General features: G+C 37.2%; 1 protein-coding gene across 2 annotated transcripts in view; it reads left to right on the forward strand.

Moving 5' to 3' along the window:
- Positions 1 to 2245: 2245 nt before the first annotated feature.
- HSF2 (heat shock transcription factor 2) overlaps positions 2246 to 20115 on the forward strand; it is a 35989-nt gene continuing 18119 nt past the window's right edge. Inside the window, exons 1-4 of one of the 2 annotated variants that reach the window (XM_053591347.1) lie at positions 2246 to 2521; positions 15957 to 16065; positions 16209 to 16336; positions 17165 to 17289. In XM_053591347.1, coding sequence (XP_053447322.1) covers positions 2429 to 2521; positions 15957 to 16065; positions 16209 to 16336; positions 17165 to 17289 — 455 coding nt within the window. In that variant the 5' untranslated portion in view covers positions 2246 to 2428. The remainder of the gene's footprint in view (positions 2522 to 15956; positions 16066 to 16208; positions 16337 to 17164; positions 17290 to 20115) is intronic. The other variant, XM_053591346.1, reaches the window with a different exon arrangement.

Genomic DNA, 20115 nt, shown 5'->3' on the forward strand with positions numbered 1-20115 from the left:
GTTTCTGCTTGTATTTAATTATACTTTTATGCAGATGAAAATATGCCATGACAGGCGGCCATATTCCCCCTCAAATACTACCAATCTTAAACCCTGAGCTGCTGCTCTCCAACAGCAGATACAATCCCGTGCATCAATCTTGAGGTCGTTACTCATTCTGTCACTTCCTTTTAGGTATTCAAATATATTTGTCCTTCAAGACACAGCTTAAGGTCCCTGTACTCCAGTGTGTTTTAACTTTTTTCTTTATCTCACGGCACACTTGAACCTATAGTTAAAATTCTGCAGGACACTTAAATTATGTTGATCCTAAAAAAATTTTTTTAAAAAGGATATATTTACTGTGTTTGGACTTTTTCCAAAAATAATTCAATTAATGATCTTTAAACATTTTCGCGGCACACCTAAGAGCTTCTCATAGCACACAGGTGTGCCGGCCCCCTGTTTAAAAAGTTTGAGAACGCCTGCAAGAGCTTCTCACAGCACACAGGTGTGCCGCAGCGCACCAGTTGAAAATGACTGCTATACTCCTTGAATTATTCCCTAACCACCCTCACTAATTTATTTCTTATAAATAAATTCGTTTTATACATTTAGCTCTTTTTATAAAATAATGATTGCTGATCACTGTGTTTACCTAGTTTCTTGCGTTAGAATACAAGCATTTTGATCTTCAAAATGGTGTCATCATTGCACAATGAAAAGAGCAGGCTTTTGAGTTCAATAAAGCCTGGGTGTAAATACTCTCGCCCCTTTATTTACTCGATGTGACTATAGAGAAATTAATCAAGTTTTGAGTCTTAAAATCTTGACTGGGAAAATGGGATAAGAAGTTCATTGTGGTTGTAATGATGCAATGTGATATAAAGTCTTGGGCAAATATAAAAACTCATCAAATATTAGTTTCTTTACCACATATATCCCTCCACATATCTAATTTTGCTTCAGCAAACAGACAAGTACTGAAGACAAAGGTAATATTCAATAAATATTGAATATTGTTCATTGGAAGATATCGTATATTTTACTTTTTAATGTACTATTTTACATATACCTAGGAGGTAAGTCTATCTTATGCTATAAAGTGTTATCTCTGACTTGCTGATACATTTTTGTCTTCACACTGACCTTCATTAAAAAAAAAAGTTTCACTGTAAGCACTGTCCTACGGGCGCCGAGCCTGATAAAGAACTTTCATTTAGTCTTAAAAAAAAGTTTAATATTGTAGACGTCTTCATAATTTCAAAACATTTTCACAGGTATGATTTTATTAAAGTCACTCTTAATGGGTAAAAAGATATTATTATTCCCAATGAAGAAACAAGAAAAACAAGCCCTAATGGATCAAGTAATCGCTCTATATGACAGGGACCAGTATAATTTAATCTATTGCAAAATGTCCACGACACTGAGAGAGATCTACTGACTCCTTGTCCTATACTTTTTTCCACAATACCAAACTACTTCAGGTAAACAAGAATTTATCTGTAAAGTAGACTGAGGTACAATTATTTTAATTGGCTAAAATAGTACAAATGACACTTCTTCTTATGCAAATAGAAACAGCTCTAGGCCCTGTGCGCGGATAACCCTAACGCTCCGGGAGGCAGAGGCCGAGGGCTGCCTGAGCTCAGGAGTTTGGGGTTGCAGCGAGCTACGATGACCATGACACCACTGTGCCAGGGCAACGGAGAGAGACAGACAAAAAAACAGTAAAAAACAGTATGGGACACGTCTATCACCGTCTCCTATTCTGCAGTGGTATGCACTTAGTAGAGAGTTATTATTTAAATTCCTCTTTTTGACAAGCGTATTTGAAAGGGGCCATGTTCTCCCAGTGAAAGTTTAAGTCCACCGTTCTTTATTGTTAAGACAGTTTCATTTGGGGGCCTACTACATCATGCTTGAAAGCTATTTTTTCCCCTACGTGAACTATTCCTTTCTCTATGCAAACCACACTTTGCCTGCCAAACGTATGACTCAAAAGACTCTGAGGACTTTTGTAGCCTCCCACCCCAACCTAGAAACCCTAAGCCGTTTCCACGTGAAACAACCAAACACGCTCTCCTAACCCGCTACGGAGAAGACGCCTGAATAAAAGGCAAATGAGAGGGCAGCGCCCCCTTCTGGTCCCACCCCGCCACTCTGCAACATCCAATCTCCTTCCTCTGTCCTGTGCTCGGCCCCTGGGATTGGTCAGGAACGGGATCGGCGCGGGACCACTACGCACGGGCGGAGCAAGGCGACTTGTCCGTCACGTGCGGCAGCCGGGCCTCCCGGGGGTGTTGCGCGCCTGGCGGAGCTGGGGGGCGGGGCCGGAGAGCTGCTGCGCCTGCGTTGTGGGCGTTCTCGGGGAGCAGCTGCCGCCGCCGTCGCCGCTACCGCCGCGTTCGGGTGTAGAATTTGGAATCCCTGCACGGCTTTAACAATGAAGCAGAGTTCGAATGTGCCGGCTTTTCTCAGCAAGCTGTGGACGCTTGTGGAGGAAACCCATACGAACGAATTCATCACCTGGAGCCAGGTACGGTCGGGCCACAGCGGCCTCCGAACTCCCTGACGAGCCCCTCCTCTCTCTCGCTCCCGCGTGGCTGTCTCTTGCGGCCTGCGGTTCGACGCCGCCCGCGAGGCCCGCAGCCCGAGTCCTCGGCGTTCGGCCCGACGGGGGACCCCGGTATTGTTCGCGCGGGGAGCCGCGGAGGCCGGGCGGACGCCGCTCGCTCAGGCCGCGGTGGGGGAGGGGCGGCCCGCGCGGGGCGTCGCGGCCCCGGAGCCCGGTAACGGTCCGGTCCGGTCGGGTCAGCGTTCCGAGGCCGCTCGGCCGAGCGCAGGGCGCCGGAGCCACGTTACTGCACACTCATCCTCCGTCCGCCCGCTCGGCTCACGGGTCGCGATCGCGGAGCGGACACCGAGTCCGGGCCGGGATTGTCGCGCAGGGGGTTATACGAGGGAATCTTTACCTCGCGGACTCGATTCTCCCCGATCTCCTCTTCCACACACACAGGCCGCTTTGCATCTGGGATCTCGTGAATAGAGCAATGAGGAATTGCCAAATACGATCAAATACATACAGATTCATAGAGAATGGCAAATTATTCTTTGGAGATTCTGGGCCATTTGTGTAATAGGATTTCATGATTATTATGATAAAAGTGCTCATTACTAAGTGTTCAGTAACTTAGTAAGGACTAAGGGTGGTATATGGATGCCTTGATTATTGGTTTGATCTAATTTCTTTTAAACAAGGATGATCTTAGTCAAGCCCTTTAGCTTGTCTGGCCTAAGTTGAGTCATCCATAAGATGGATGGGTTGCCTAGGTGACCCAAGATCACCTCATTCCAAATAGGAAGATTCTAGGCAGAATGATTAACATCAACTATGCGTTTGTGTTAGAATACACTCCTGGCCTGTTGTAATAATTTTATAAAGGAGAGTGGATTTCTCTTATTGCAGATGATTATCTATTTGGGCATATTTTTCTGTGTAGATGCGAACACTACCTGCCTGGAGTGTGGCACCTGTTAGGTGTTAAGTAAATGTCATCTCTTCCTTCTCCCTTTCTTTTCATTCCTTTCCTGTTGTACGAACTCTTAGTTTTATTTACTTTTAGCAAGGAGCACCATATTGAGTACATAAAATTTTTGACTATTATGAAACCATATTTTGGCCTTGTGTTAGTGTCATTTGTTTATTTCTTGAATTTTATTCTAGGGTTTAATTTTTATGTGGCAAATAAAAGGCATCTTTTGTGGGGGTCATTGTGTATGCATTTGATGAATTCTGTACAGTTGTACAAAGGTGAAAGTAAGCCAGCCACTAGCATGTACTTAAAATAAATAGATGTCTCATGCTTTTCATCAGTCGGAAGGATTAGAAGTTGACAAGGGTAGATCAGCACAAACTGTTACTCAGCCATGTATTCATGTTAGAGATTGTACTGAGATTTTCTCCCCACCCAAGATGACTTTATTGTACCTTTTTGGCTTGGACAGGTTGTCTTGATTTTACTGCCTAGAAATGGCACCTAAATGTCTTGGCAGTTGGTTTTAAAGGATATTGTATCAGTGGCAGATCTGATAAGTTCTCATTAGCCAAAATGTTTTAATAACATTCTTGTTTTCTGAGCAGTATCAAATGTGGAGTTTCATACCAATCCATAAATGCATTATCTTAGAATGTTAAGCCAAATCACTTAATCATTTTTATTTATCCCATTATTAAGTCTAAGCTTATGTTTTAACTACTCATTTTCTAATATGCCTGTGGAACAAGCAAAATGTAAACTCATTGATGACAGAGTCAGTGTCTGTGCCAGAGACCCAGTAAGGTCATTCATAAATGTTTGATGAATCAGTGAAATCCCTGGAAAATGCAGTGAAGTGGTAGGAATGGCAAAGATAGAATTATGTTCGAAAAGACTCTTATGAGATAATCTAGTTTAGCTTCATCCTTGTATAGATGAGGATTGAAGGCTTTGAACAGGTTAGATTCCTTATCCCTAATTATATAGGAAGCCAGGATTGGGGGTAAGACTCTTAACAGAGATTTCTAAGGTCCCAGATCAGTCTCTCATAAACAGCGCTAACCTTAATACTGATTGGTGCCATGTTTAGTTTTTATACCAAAATGCTACTTTCCAAAAATTAGTGGACAATCTGGATAAATATTTTTTAGGGCTAAGCCTGGTTCCTTAGGCAGCTGTCTCTCTCACTCTTGCTTTCCACAGATTTTTTTCTCTAAAAGTAGCGCTAACACTGAAAGGTAAAACTTTAATTACAATGATGTTGGGTGGAAAACCCAAAATAAATCCCCTTAATCTTTTATATTTAAGTTTGTTTCTGGTTTCTTTCAAGTTTGTTGTGCTATACTTTTTTTGAGGTAATTTCACCATTTATACTAAGTGAAAATCTTATTGACAACTTTTAGAAGAAGCATTTATCTGGGGAGCCAGGCAATCTTCTATGCAATTTTTGTTCTCTGGTGGAAAAGAATTTATTTCTCCAGCTTGAATATAAGACAAGGAAAACAAGCTCTTACCAATTATATTTTGGAAAACTAGGCTCAATATTCATAAGGCATACAACTTTAGTTTTCCTTGAAACTTGCAGTGTGACAAAATTGAGGTAGTAACCTCATTCTCATCATTAAATCTAGAAATTAATATTCTAAGCAATTAAAATCGTAATGAATGTGTTATTGACTCTAAAATAATAAAAACATCTTTAGGACCAAAGTATCTTTAAGAAAACATTGTACATATTTCCATTTTTTACTTTCCTGAAAAAATATTTATTTCCTATAATTTAAAAATGTTATATATCTATTCTTGGCTTTGGTGGAGAGTCTGTTGCCAAAGTCAGACAGAGTTGGTACTGTTGGACAACCAAAAACTATTTTAAATGTAACAGGGTTCTAAAGAGAGGCACATGTTTAGCTTGGAAGCAACTGGGGAAACTTGATATTCAGAGACAGGTTGTGGAGGTTAAATGGAAGTTCTTGCTATATAGTGAAGGACAGTCTTTACTACTACTAAAATTTGATAATCAGTGTATGTTGAAGTGAAGCATTATAAAAGAAGAACTGGAAGGTCATTTCTTTGGTTAGTGTTCTTACTAAGCAACCAGTTTTTCAGATTGCTTGTTAAGACCAAGTGATTTCCACTAAAGTCTTCATACCTATCTGTGCCACTCTTTTGTGTTCTCTGGCATACTGTGCTTCTCCATCCCTCTCATATCAGCAGAGATGAATTGGACATAGAAGGCAGAGGGTGCAAAAATTTCTGGGTGTAGTCCCAGAAATTTTCCAATGTTTCATGTTTTGGATGAATTTAAGCAGTAGGCCCTTGACATCCCAGTGTATTAGTATTGTTTTGAACATCCCAGCAACCATTGCATTGTTTTAGTATTCCAGAATGAAAATTAGGCTACCAAGTGTGGCAGGATAGGGCTAAAATCCAGCTTAAATGGGTCTGTAGAAAAGTTGAGAGGTTCATTGCAAGTATTTTTTATTTGAGAAAGAATGAGCTGAAGACTCAGAAGAAATAGTTGATGAACATTAAGAGGCTATAGACAGTTTGTTAAAGTTACAAATTTGAAAAGTATTCTAAGGTAGTGGATCTAAACAATTAAATTATCAGTAGGATATATTATATGTATATATCTGTATCAATATAATCTGTATTATATTGCTTGAGCCTCACAGGTTTAAATTACAGTAGAAGTTGTTTACTAATTTTTGGGTGGAAACTGAAAGAACACCTAAACACAGATACAGAATAATATTAGTGAAGTGAATAAGTGTATGTGTGAGAGAGAAAGCACAGGTATAAGAAAGAGACATTTATTAAATTTTGATATAATCTTACCTTTTTTTCCCTCTCTCATGCAATTGGAAGGGTTAGCCTGGACCACACATTAAATACACAAACATTAATGAAAACTAATTAACAAAAAAAATAAAAAGGTCTTTGCATACTTTTTCATGATGTCGAACACCACAGATGAGCAAAAAAGTCCTCATAAAACCAGCATGTGCTCCATAGGCCACAAGTTGGACATTACTGATATAATCAAAGATTTAACATTCCAAAAATATGATTCAGTCCATTTGTCCAAGATTCATTTAGTCAGTTGTAAATATTTGTTATGAATCTATTATGACTTGACAACTATGTTAGATACTAGGAGTTCAGTCACTCTTGAGTCAAAATGGCTACCTTTGTGGCGATTACAATCTAGTGGTGAAGACTGATAAATGAAAAGTAGGTAAATGCAAGCTGGCTATAGTGGTGATGGCCTGTGTTCCCAGCAGCTTGGGAGGCTGAGGTAGGAGGATCCCTTGAGACTAGGAATTTGAGGCCAGCCTAAGCAACATATTGAGACCCATCTATACAAAAAGATAAAAATAAAATAGCTTGGCATGGTCATGGTTATCTGTAGTCCCAGCTACTTGGAAGGCTGAGGTAGGAGGATTGTTTGAGCCAAGAGGCCAAGATTAGTATCCCTATTTACAAAGCTTGACATCATAGCAGTTAGGAAAAAAAAAAAATCAGGGAACCTAGCTCCGTGCTTGCAGAGCAGACAATGAAGAATGAATTTGGAGCAGTGAATTGAGAACTCCCAGGTAAACTGACTTGTTTTGTGGGTATTTTAGGTAGGGTGATGAGGTAAGCCTCTATGAGGAGGTGATTGATGTTTAAGCAGAGAATTAAATGATGAAAAAAAGTGGGCCAGACAACAAGGAATGGAAAATGGAAAGGCCTTGAATATGGCATGTTCAAGGTAACAAGAAGGCCCATGTGGTTAGAGTATCTTTAGAGAGTAGGAGAATGAGAGTAGGGAGGTAGGCAGAAGATGGTGTAAGTGGCCTTTAGGGCTGTAGTAAGGAGATTTCAAATGAAGGGTCCAATTAGAAAACAATGCAGTTTTACAGTATAGTATTGATAAATAGTGGTGGCTGAGCCTAGGATAGTAGCAGTAGAGATGGTGAGTAGTAGTCAGCTTTGATACCTAGTTTAAAGGCAGAGCTGTAGGATTTGCTGATAAATAAGCAGTAGTTGGAAGAGGGACGTAGAAGAATTAAGAATGACTTGTAGATTTGGCTTGAGCAACAGGATGAATCCATTTGTGAGATAGGGGAGGATAGGAGAAATGTGGGTTGGAGATTGTTTGGTCATAATAACTTTGAGAGTAAAAATGGAATTCTAGTTAGAAATTGTTTTATTGTGCTTACATTTGATTGACCGTGCTTAGTGATGTGGTCACACCTAAATTTTAAAGGGGTGGGGAAGTATAGAGCTAGGAAGAGCAACAATATTTCTGAATAGCTTTGACTGACTTCTGCATACCAAGTGCACAAGTGGAAATATTGAATAGGTTGTTGACTATGGGACTTTGGCATTCAGGGTGGAGTTTGGAGCTTGTGACTGGTAAAGCCATAGGACTGAATGAAATCATCTGGAAAGATGCATGAAGTTAGAAGGAACTGAAAGGTGTGTGGTATTCCATTTAGAGGGATGAAGATAAGGAAAAGCTTACCAGTAAAGGAGATAGAAGAAATAGTGAGAAAGTAGGAAAATCAATGGAGTGAGGTTGTAGAAATTAATGAAACAAAGTAGTACAAGAAAGAGATGATCAAGTGTATTGTGTGTTATGAATATTGTTATATACATCTCCTGGTATATGAAGCAGAATTCTATAAGGTCTTTACATCCATACGAATTTCTGGAAAACAGGACAAAATGTTTAACGTCAAGATAGAGCAATTGTTGTCCCAAGATATCAAAGCAACTTATTCTCCTGTTAGCCATGTATGAGGCTTTTTGTTAATCTAATTCTTCTTCAAAACATCTTAATTTTTACCAATCTAGTTAATGTAAAGTGTTGTCTTAATAGAGTATTATTTATATTTTCCCAGTTACTAATGAGTTATAAAACCTTGTCATGTTTTAGCCGGGCGTTTTGGCGGGCACCTGTAGTCCCAGATACTTGGGAGGCTGAGGCAAGAGAATCGCTTAGGCCCAGAAGTTGGAGGTTGCTGTGAGCTGTGTGAGGCCACGGCACTCTACCGAGGGCCATAAAGTGAGACTCTGTCTCTACAAAAAAAAAAAAAAAAAAAAACCTTGTCGTGTTTTTTGGCCATTTGTTTCTTTTTCTGTGAAATGTTTGTTTTGCCCATTTTTTTTTCCCTGTTGGTCTTTGATTATTTGTAGGAATTTTTAATATATTTTTTATATTTATTTTTTGAGTATATGTATTGCATATATCTTCTCTTAGTTTGTGCAGCTTATCTTTTTACCTTTTACTGATGAGAAATTCTTAATTTTATTTATTTATTTTTTTATTAAATCATAGCTGTGTACATTGATATAATCATGGGGCATCATTCACTAGCTTCACAGACCTTTTACCAAGTTTCACATATACCCTTGTAAGATGCACCGCTGGTGTAATCCCACCAATCCCCTTCCCTCTACCCCCCTCCCCCTCCCTCCCCTCCCTTTCCCCCTTCCCCCTATTCTTAGGTTGTAACTGGGTTATAGCTTTCATGTGAAAACCCTAAATTAGTTTCATAGTAGGGCTGAGTACATTGGGTACTTTTTCTTCCATTCTTGAGATACTTTACTAAGAAGAATATGTTCCAGCTCCATCCACGTAAACATGAAAGAGGTAAAGTCACCATCTTTCTTTAAGGCTGCATAATATTCCATAGTGTACATATACCAAAATTTATTAATCCATTTGTGGATCAATGGGCACTTGGGCTTCTTCCATGACTTAGCAATTATGAATTGGGCTGCAATAAACATTCTGGTACAAATATCTTTGTTATGATGTGATTTTTGGTCCTCCAGGTATATGCCCAGTAGAGGGATTACAGGATTGAATGGCAGATCTATTTTTAGATCTCTAAGTGTTCTCCATATCCAGTTACTTACCGTTATTTAATCTTTGACAAGCCAATTAAAAACATTCAGTGGGGAAAAAAATTCCCTATTTAACAAATGGAGCTGGGTGAACTGGCTGGCAACCTGTAGAAGACTGAAACTGGACCCACACCTTTCACCATTAACTAAGATAGACTCTCACTGGATCAAAGATTTAAACTTAAGACATGAAACTATAAAAATACTAGAAGAGAGTGCAGGGAAAACCCTTGAAGAAATCCGTCTGGGCGAGTATTTTATGAGGAGGACCCCCCGGGCAATTGAAGCAGCTTCAAAAATACACTACTGGGACTTGATCAAACTAAAAAGCTTCTGCACAGCCAAGAACACACTAAGTAAAGCAAGCAAACAGCCCTCAGAATGGGAGAAGGTATTTGCAGGTTATGTCTCTGACAAAGGTTTAATAACCAGAATCCACAGAGAACTCAAAACGCATTAGCAAGAATAGAACAAGGGATCCCATCGCAGGCTGGGCAAGGGATTTGAAGAGAAACTTCTCTGAAGAAGACAGGCGCGCGGTCTTCAGACATATGAAAAAATGCTCATCATCTTTAATCATCAGAGAAATGCAAATCAAAACTACTTTTAGATATCATCTAACTCCAGTGAGACTAGCCTATATCACAAAATCCCAAGACCAGAGATGTTGGCACGGATGTGGAGAAAAGGGAACACTTCTACACTGCTGGTGGGAATGCAAATTAATACATTCCTTTTGGAAAGAGAAATTCTTAATTTTAGTATACAGTAGATCCTCCTTAGGTGACTACCTTCCTATGTCGACCAATTTGTTAGTCTCTTGTGTGCTCAACCTATTAGAGGTTCTACTGGGATAAATTATATCAGTTCTGTGGTTCATGTTTTTTATTTCTTCGGATTGTTTTTTTTTCTGCCTACCCTAGGGAGAGAAACATACTCTTCCACCTTTAATCTGAACATTTTTAAGGTTTACATTTCATACATAAGTCTTGAATCCATATGGATTAGATTTTTGTGTGTGGTTTGGAGGATCCAATTTTACTATTAAACATTTTCCATGTAATATTTAGTTGTTTAATATCTTTATTGAAATAGTTCTTTTTGCAATGACCTGTATTGCCACTTCTTGTCTTCTGCCACAATTGCACATAAATACTGTCTTAAGTCAGTTGGGGTGCCATAACAAAATAGAAACCAACAGGAATTTATTTCTTATGCTTCTGGAGATTGGGAAATCCAAGGTGAAGGTGCTGTAGAGTGTGGTTCCTTAGTTAGGGCTGCCCATGTTTTGCAGATAGCTACCTGTGTTCTCAGATGGCAGTGGGAGATAGTTCTGGTCTCTCTATTCTTACAGGACACTAAACCCATCATGGGGGTGCTACCTTAATGACCTCTTCTAAACTTAATTACCTCCTAAAGGCCCTACCTCCAAATACCACCATACTGAGGATGAAGCTTCAACATGTGAATTTTGAGGGAACACATTCAGTCCATTATAGATACTATGATTTTATTTCTGGAGTTTCTGTTTCATTTAATTGGACAATTTATCCTGTGCCTATATTTCATTGTTTTAGTTACTGTAACTTTAGAAAGCCTTTTGGTAGGGTAATATATTCATCAGGAGTGCCTTGACTGCTCTTGCTCTCCTATATACATTTTATTTATTTTTGAGACAAAGTCTCACTTTGTTGCCCAAAATAGGATGCTGTGGTGTCATAGCTCACAGCAACCTCAAAGTCTTGGGCTCAAGAGATCCTCTTGTCTCAGCCTCCCAAGTAGCTGGGATACAGGCGCCTACCACATTGTCCGGCTATTTTTAGAAATGGGGTCAGCTGTTTTTAGAGATGGTGTCTCACCTCAGCTCAGGCTGGTGTTAAACTCCTGAGCTTAGGCAGTCCACCCACCTTGGCCTTCCATAGTGCTAGGATTACAGGATTGAGCCACCACACTCTGCCTTGCTATATACATTTTAAAATAAAAGTTCCATTAAGGAAAAGTCTATTGGATTTTTATTGGAATTGCATTGAAACTATAAATTAGATTAGAGATAATAGATATCTTTATGATATAGAATATACATATGAACAGGCATATTTCTAGATTTATTTTGTTTAATAAATAATTTTTTGTTAGATTTTGCACACTTATGTTAGATTTCTTCCAAGATATCTTAACAGAAGTTACAAGTGTGTGCTTAATTTAAAAATAACATTTCTAGTTGTTGCTGCTTATTAGAAACACAAGTAATTTTGTATACAAGTATACAAATACAAGTATATTGATAATAAACCAGTGAGCAAATTATTTCAATGATTTGAGTTATCTAAGTATACACCCACTGTATGTTTGAGTGACAGTTTTGTTCTTCCTTTCAGAAACATATACACCCAATTTTTATTTTTTATAGTAACTAAGACCCCGTTGTTGAATAAAAGCAGTGATCATGGGATTCCTGCCTTATTAATTTTAAAATGAAAGTTTTAAATGTTTACCCCTTAAATTACTAGCTGTTAATAGAGTTTTTAACTTATCTCTTTGTTTTACATCCTCCTAAACTGAAAGGAGGATGTAAAAAAAAGTTGACTTTGGTGGAGTTGAAAATAGATTTGAGATAAACAAATGGGTCAAGAACATACTGAGTTAAAGGACATTGTGTAATGTTAATTGAAAATTCAAGTATGAAATTTGAGATGGTCAGGGGAAGAGATGTAGATGTGATAATCATCATATAAAATAAAGAAAATCAAGTCTTTAATAAAGAGAAAGATAATCCTAAAGATCGTCTAAGGAAAGAATGTAAATGGTACGATGATCAAGGATAGAAACTTAAGAAACACACCTGCCTTTTATTTGATAGGTGGAAGAGTATGAGAGGTAAGAAACCCAATAACCTATACAGTCAAAGCTCAGAGAATAGAACATCGTAGGAGGGGATTGTTAGTAGTACCAAATGAAATGCCAACAGAAAAGTGTAGGAAGATCAAAACTAGGGTATTGAATTTAGAATTTGACATTTTAGAAAGCCAATTTCATTAACAAAGGAACCAAAGCCAGTTTTTTTGTTGTTGTTGTTGTTGTTGTTGAGACAGGGTCCCACCCTATGCCCCTGAGCAGAGTGCAGTGGGCGTGGTAGCTCACCACAACCTCAGACTCGGGCTGTGGGCACCCCGCTGCCTCAGCCTCCGGAAGCCGCTGGGATTACAGGCGCTCGCCGCGGCGCCCCGCTGGGTTTTTCCATTTTTTTTCATGAGTCGGGGTCTCACTGTCGCTCAGGCGAGTGTCGAACTCCTGAGCTCAAGCGATTCTCCCTCCTCAGCCTCCCACGGTGCTGGGATTACAGGCGTGAGCCACCAAAGCCAGTTTTTAGCAAAAGTAGGTGGATGAATTGGAAAAGGGGGATTTGAAATTTGTGCTTGTTAAATTTTACATACAAGGAAAAGAAAAATGAACAGATTGAGAGGGAAGTAAAGTTTAAGAGGGAAAGTTCTTTTAAGGCAGGAAAAGATGTATGCACTTTTAATGTTGATGATACTGGTTATTGTCAGACATGTTAAGTTTTGTTGTCTAAGGAAAATTATTTGTTTTGCTGTACATTTCTTCAAATATGCATAAGACTGGGCCTCTTCTAAATTATGCATTGGGTTTTCTTCAAACAAAATTGTGTTTGTATTAGTAAAAAAGAGATGGGTGAGAAACTAGCAGTTTCCTTATTTTTATCTGATATTCCAGGCTTAGTATGTCAGGTTTCCAAAAGCTTGTTTGTGAAGAGTGAGATAGCTTTTGTTTTTTTCCTCCTGAATGGAAAGTTTATTAAATAATCCTTTTCCATTCTCATCCCCCCATTAGAATGTTGTTGTTACTCATTGCCTATTAAATTCTCCAATAGATTTGCTGCTGCTTCTGTCCTCTCGTTTGTCCATTCATCTCTTTAATCATCTCTTCTTTAGTATCACGCTCTTGTAAACACTGTAATTTTACCTGGGTTGGCATAGTACCAAACTCTAATAAGCACTATAATTTTATATGGGCCAAGTGTGGTGGTTCATTCCTATAATTCCAGTGCTTTGGGAGGCTGAGGTGTGAAGATCACTTGAGGCCAGGAGTTTGAGACTAGCCTGGGGTACATAGTGCAGTGGTGCATGCCTATAGGCCACTTAACATGCTGAGGACTTGAGCCCAGGAGTTCGAGGTTGCATTGAGGTATGATTCTGCTTAGTGTGGTGGTATAGGCCTATAGTCCAGTTATTCAGGATGCTGAGGCAGGAGGATCTCTTGAGTCCAGGAGTTCAAGGCTGCAGTGAGCTGTATTGTGCCACTGCACTTCTAGAGCAAGATCTTATTTCAAAAAAAAAAAAAAAAAATTATCTGTAAAATTTACCATTTTTTTAAATATTTTCTTGCTTGTTGTATAATTATTTTTCAAATGAACCAAAGTATTGCATATTTGGTTGTGATAGCATTCCATCTCTATGCTAAAAAGTTTTTTTAATTGAGAGAATTTAATGTATTGGTTAATTTAGGGAGACTAGACAGCTTACGGTACTGCATTTGACTTTCCTATCCTTATGTACCTCTATAGTTATAATATTTTCTTAAAGATTCTGTACATTTTTAAAAATTTATTTTTAGATACTTAACATGTTTCTGTTACTATTGGGATCTTTTATATCATTTTAGTTTCATTAATCATTTTAGCCATTTTTAAATGCCTACTTTTCAGCAACATTAAGTGCATTTACATTTTTGTCCAACCATTACCACCATCTATGCCAGAACATTTTTCATCTTTCCAAACTGAAACTTTATATCCATGAGATAACTTCCAACTCCCTCTGAGAAAATCCCCTGACAACCACCATTCTACTTTCTATCTCTATGAAGTTGGCTATTCTATTAAAATACCTCATATAAATTGGATAGTATTAGTCCTTTTGTGACTGGCCTATTTATTTAGCATAATATCTTCAAGGTTCATCAGTGTTTTAACTTGGGACAGAATTTCCTTTTTTTTTCTTAAGGTAGGATAATATTTTATTGTGTGTACATACTACATTTTGTTTATCCACCTATGGTATATATTACCATTTGTCACTGGACACTTAGGTTGCTTCCACCTTCTGACTAATGTGAATATAATACTACTGTGAACATGGGGTACCAATGACTGGTCAGATCCCAGCTTTCAGTTTTTTTGAATACATATCTAGAACCAGAGTTGTTGGAGTATATGGTAATTCTATGTTTAATTTCTTGAAGAACCACTATATTGTTTTCCACAGCAGCCATGTTATTTTATATTTCAGAAATGAACAAAAGTTCTAATTTCTCTACATCTTTGCCAATACTTATTTTAATAGGATTTTTATAATAACTGAACTAGTGGATGTGAAGTGATATCTCATTGTGGTTTTGATTTTCGTTTTCCTAATGATAAGTGATGTTGACTATGTCTTCATGTGCTTATTGACTATTTGTATATCTTCTTTGGAGAAATGTCTACTTAAGTCATTACCTAATGTTTTTTAATCAGGTTGGTGGTTTCTTAATTGTAGGAATTTTATATTATTCTAGATATTAACTCCTTAGAAGATAATGTAATTCATATATCTTTTCTTACATTCTGAGGGTTTGCTTTTTACTCTGTTGATAGTGTTTTTTGTATAAAAGTTTTTAAATTTATGTATTTGTCTATTTTTGCTTTTGTTGACTGTACTTTTGGTATTCATGAAATCTTTGCCAACATTTTTATAGTTTTAGCTTTTATATTTATGTTTTTGATCCATTTAGAGTTGATTTTTGTATATGATGTCAGATAATGGTCTGACTTATTTGCATGAGAATGTCCAGTTTCCCTAGCACAATTTGTTAGAAAGATTGTCTTTTCCCCATTGAATGGTCTTGAAACTCTTGTCAAAATCCTTTATCAGGGTTTATTTCTCGGCTTCTTTATTCCATTGATCTCTGTGTCTATCCTTATGCCAGTACCATGCTGTTTTGATTACTGTATTTTTATAGCAAGTTTCCAAATGTTTATTTTTTATGTAGAAAAACACTCATGGCTTTTAATATTAATTTAATAATTATGTGTTTTATTATTAGAGTTTTTCAACTGATTGTACAAGGATGTAATTATTTCTGCTGCAAATAATTTGAAATGTTCTTCCTCTAAAAATTTATCTTGTCTAATTGCATTGGTTTTAAAACAATGCTTATTCATTATTCTGGCTACATACTGTATTTTTCAATCATTTCTTCATTAATGGAAATTGTAATATTTTGTTACAGAATATGAAGTGGCTTTTGGTTTGAGACATACTCCTAAAGTTTTGAAGTTGACATCCAAAAGCTTAATTGCAATTTGGCACTTAAGTGCTGCTTGTTTCTTCTTGCCATTATCAGGAATAGAATGTTGGTTTAAAGGATCGTGGAAGAACCACTCAAGACAGTTTTTGAGCATATCTTTGTCTGTTTTTCACTGTGATGTTTCAGAGGTCCTTAACTAATTAACCTTTTTTTTTTTTTTTTCTCCAGAATGGCCAAAGTTTTTTAGTCTTGGATGAACAAAGATTTGCCAAAGAAATTCTTCCCAAATACTTTAAACACAATAATATGGCAAGCTTTGTGAGGCAACTGAATATGTGTGAGTATTGTCAGCAGTTTACTTTGGAGTGTTGTTATGAACCACCAATTAAATCATTTCTTCTCATCAGGACGATAATGGAAAATATATTCTGTACACAAACTGCTGCTTTTTCATTCATTTGAAGTTTGAATCTTTTTCAGATGGTTTTCGTAAAGTAGTACATATTGACTCTGGAATTGTAAAACAGGAAAGAGATGGTCCTGTTGAATTTCAGCATCCTTACTTCAAACAAGGCCAGGATGACTTGTTGGAGAACATTAAGAGGAAGGTAAGTTATTGTTAATGTGAATTAACATCTCATGTTAGAATATTGAACATAGAATATACTTGGCAAAGGTTTTTATTTCAGCTGCTACAATTAAGAATGTACAGAAGTACATAGATGTTCTTTTTTAGGATGAGTTTAGACCAATAAAACTTTAATTATTTCCCTCTGTGTTTTTCTCCTGTGCTCAACTTTATTGAAGGCTCAGTCTTCAAATGCTTTCTAGAGGGGAAGAAAATGTTTACATTCTGAATGAGGGTAAAAGAGTCATTCAGTATAATGGGATAGCTCATTCAAAAAGAACGTTAGCTTCCAGTAGAATACCAGCTCCCTGGAGGGCTTTTTCTGTAGTTCATTGTTTTACATGGATATCCTGTGCCCCCAAGAAGTCTCTTTCACTTAGTAGATATTGACAATATATTTTTGAATACATTATCTTTTGTGAGAATAAGATATTTTACTAAGTCCATAAAAGGGGCGGACCATGGAAGAAAATGGCTTAACATGCTCCTGTTATAGAAATTCAGTTAAACATGGAATGTGGTAATAAAGAAGCTGGGGGAATTACAGGAAATTTGGCAGAAGCAGGGAAGAAAGACTCTTAAGATGTTCTTGTAGAAACTTTAAAAAAAAAAATGAGCCGATTATTTTTTACTTCCTTTTCCATTCAACTGTGAAGTTTATCCTTTCCCTAGAATTTCATCTTGAGCTTTTTGGATCTAGATCGCACTTCCAGAACAGGCTTCAAAAACCTCCTGTAATAGGGAATCTTTGAATTACAATTACTGATATTTAATATTTGTTTGATTTTCTAAATTTACTTTCTGAAAGGTTTCATCTTCAAAACCAGAAGAAAATAAAATTCGTCAGGAAGATTTAACAAAAATTATCAGTAGTGCTCAGAAGGTTCAAATAAAACAAGAAACCATTGAGTCTAGGCTATCTGAATTAAAAAGGTAAAGTATTATTTCCATATATAATTCTAATTTGAGGGTTTGGTATGTGTATGTGTTTGTTAGGTATTGGAGGTTGTCTGGTGTTTAAGTACTTAAACTTCTTTGCTGAAGCCAGGATCAAAGAACATTTTTCTGCAAGTATTGGTTCCTTTTGTGGGCATAGACTTTACCCTAATGCTATGTTTTAATTATGGTAATCAGAGAATGTATAAACCTAAGCACATCAAAACAATTTGAAGTATGTCTTACTGATGAGTCGGTCTTTATGTTGGTATAAGAGATATGCTTCTACTTAGCTTAGCTTTCATGTGGTGTCCACAGACAAATGAGGCCATACTTGACATAAAAACCCTACCTGTTCCTTATGCTTTATTTTATGGCTATTTCTTAAGAGTTTTTCTACCTCTTAGAAAGAGTAGGACACAAAAAATAGGAAAAATAGGAAAGAGTTGTCCTACTTAATACCTACTTCCATATAGATTTGGGAATGTGTTTGTCAAAACTTTTATCTACAGAAAGATGCTTTATTTTATTTTACTATATCTTGGTGCCATTATCCTAACTTGCTATAGTAATAACTATGTATAGAGTAAATGTGTATTACTCTTGTTAATAACTAACTGGGATCTTCCCTTATTCTAATAGTTGCCAAGGGCTTGAGAGTAGTTAATTTTATGTATCCTCTCTCCTATTTCAACTGTATGACATTAATTATTTTTAATGCAAATACCTTCATTGAAAGAGGAACTTTGAACTTTGATTTTGTTTTTGTTTTGAATAATTCTTAAGCCTTGTAAGTATAATAAGCTGTAGGCTTTCCCATTTTGCCTGTTTAACCACTTAACACTGTTAACTGTACTTTGGATCTTGTGTTTGTTTATTGGTTGCCCTTTGATCCAATTCTTTAGATCTCAAGTTTAGCTCTTAAAAGGAGTCTTTTAAGAGTCATCTTTTAAGTTTTGGAGCCATTTTCTGTTACTTATCTTTAGTATATAGTAGTATCAGTATATCAGTAGTGCTCAGAAGGTTCAAATAAAACAAGAAACCATTGAGTCTAGGCTATCTGAATTAAAAAGGTAAAGTATTATTTTCATATATAATTCTAATTTGAGGGTTGGGTATGTGTTTGTTAGGTATTGGACTCTTTAAATTTGAGTCAAAAATGTTATTGAGTAAATTTTAAGAAAAATCTTTTTTTTCTATACTTTTATATGTAAATCTACAGTCTCTTTTCTTTTCTTTTTTTCTTTTTGGAGATAGAGTCTTACTCTACTTCCCTGGGTAGAGCGCCATGGCATCATCATAGCTCACAGCAACCTCAAACTCTTGGGCTCAAAAGAATCTCTTGCCTCATCTGTCCCAATAGCTGGGACTATAGGCATGTGCTGCCACATCTGGTTAGTTTATTTGTTTTCAGTGGAACTAGGGTCTCCTCTTGTTCAGGTTGGTCTTGAACTCCTGAGCTCAAGCAATCCACCTGTCTCAGCCTCCTATGGATTTATAGAAAAAAGCCACTTCACCCAGCCTACAGTCTCTTTTCTAAGACAGTAGAATCTCTGTAAATTGACCACCCAAGGGACTGTAAGAAACTGGTCAACATATGGAGGTGGTCAACCTAAGGAAGTAGGCATACTGTATTGATAACTGCATCTAGTACATGTCTAGTCTGTGGAAATTTAGGTTAACTTAAGGAGGTGGTCAGTGTGGGGAAGTGGTCAACTATGGAGGTTCTACTATAGTTTGGATTAAGGAAGATGGGTTTTGTGGGGATTAACAAAAGATCAAGAATTAAAACATTTAATGAATGGATTATCTGTCATCGCATCTCAGCATTATCAGTGCTGCTTCTAATGTAGTTTCCATAAAAAAAGGTTGAATGAAGGAAAATAATTCTTTATTGTTATATTAGTTTGTCATATTCTTGGATATCATTTTCAAACACAAAACATCTTAGTGGTAGCTGGGCACCTGTAGCTCAGTGAGTAGGGCACTGGCCACATACACCGAAGCTGGCAGGTTCAAGCCTGGCCAGGGCCTGCTAAACAGTGACAACTGCAACCAAAAAATAGCCAGGCATTGTGGCGGGCATCTATGAGTCCCAGCTACTTGGGAGGCTGAGGCAAGAGAATCATGTAAGCCCAAGAGTTTGAGGTTGATATGAGCTGTGACGCCACGGCACTCTACCAAGGGCGACATAGTGAGACTATCTCAAAAAAAAAAAAAAAGTATGCATATGGTTTTGTTTGAGACAGATCTTAGGACAGCTTTAGAGTCTGAAACTTTAGTTTGACTTTAACACCAAATTATTTGATCTCTGGCAAGTTCCCTCAATTGTCTAAATTCACTAATTCATATTAGTGTCTCCACCTATAAAATAATGATTCCTTTCTTGGTGGTTTTTGGTAGTTTTTAGAGAATTTTTAAATAAGTAATACACATAAAATGGTTAGCATAGTGCCTAGAACCTAGTAAATACTAGGTGAATGTTATATTTTTTTCCTAAGGTGATTAATGAGGCCCAATCATTTGGTATAGCCATGATTGAAAGGTTAGCTTATTTTTAAACCAGATAGTTAAAAGAAGTAAATTGCCAACTACTGTATGGATGAAGATGTATTTCTTAAGTTTTTGTGTATTTCCATGAGCAGCAGATATGACAATTAAGGAATGATTCTGGAGTTGAATCAAGGTATTTTATTCCTACGTAATTGAACCAAAGTTTTCCCACTCTCATAAAAAATAACATAGTAAAGGGCAGTGCCTGTGGCTCAGTGAGTAGGGCCCCATATACCAAGGGTGGTGGGTTCAAATCCAGTCATGGCCGAA

Source organism: Nycticebus coucang, chromosome 5 (genome assembly GCF_027406575.1).
Source record: "Nycticebus coucang isolate mNycCou1 chromosome 5, mNycCou1.pri, whole genome shotgun sequence".
NCBI classification, from domain to species: Eukaryota; Metazoa; Chordata; class Mammalia; order Primates; family Lorisidae; genus Nycticebus; species Nycticebus coucang.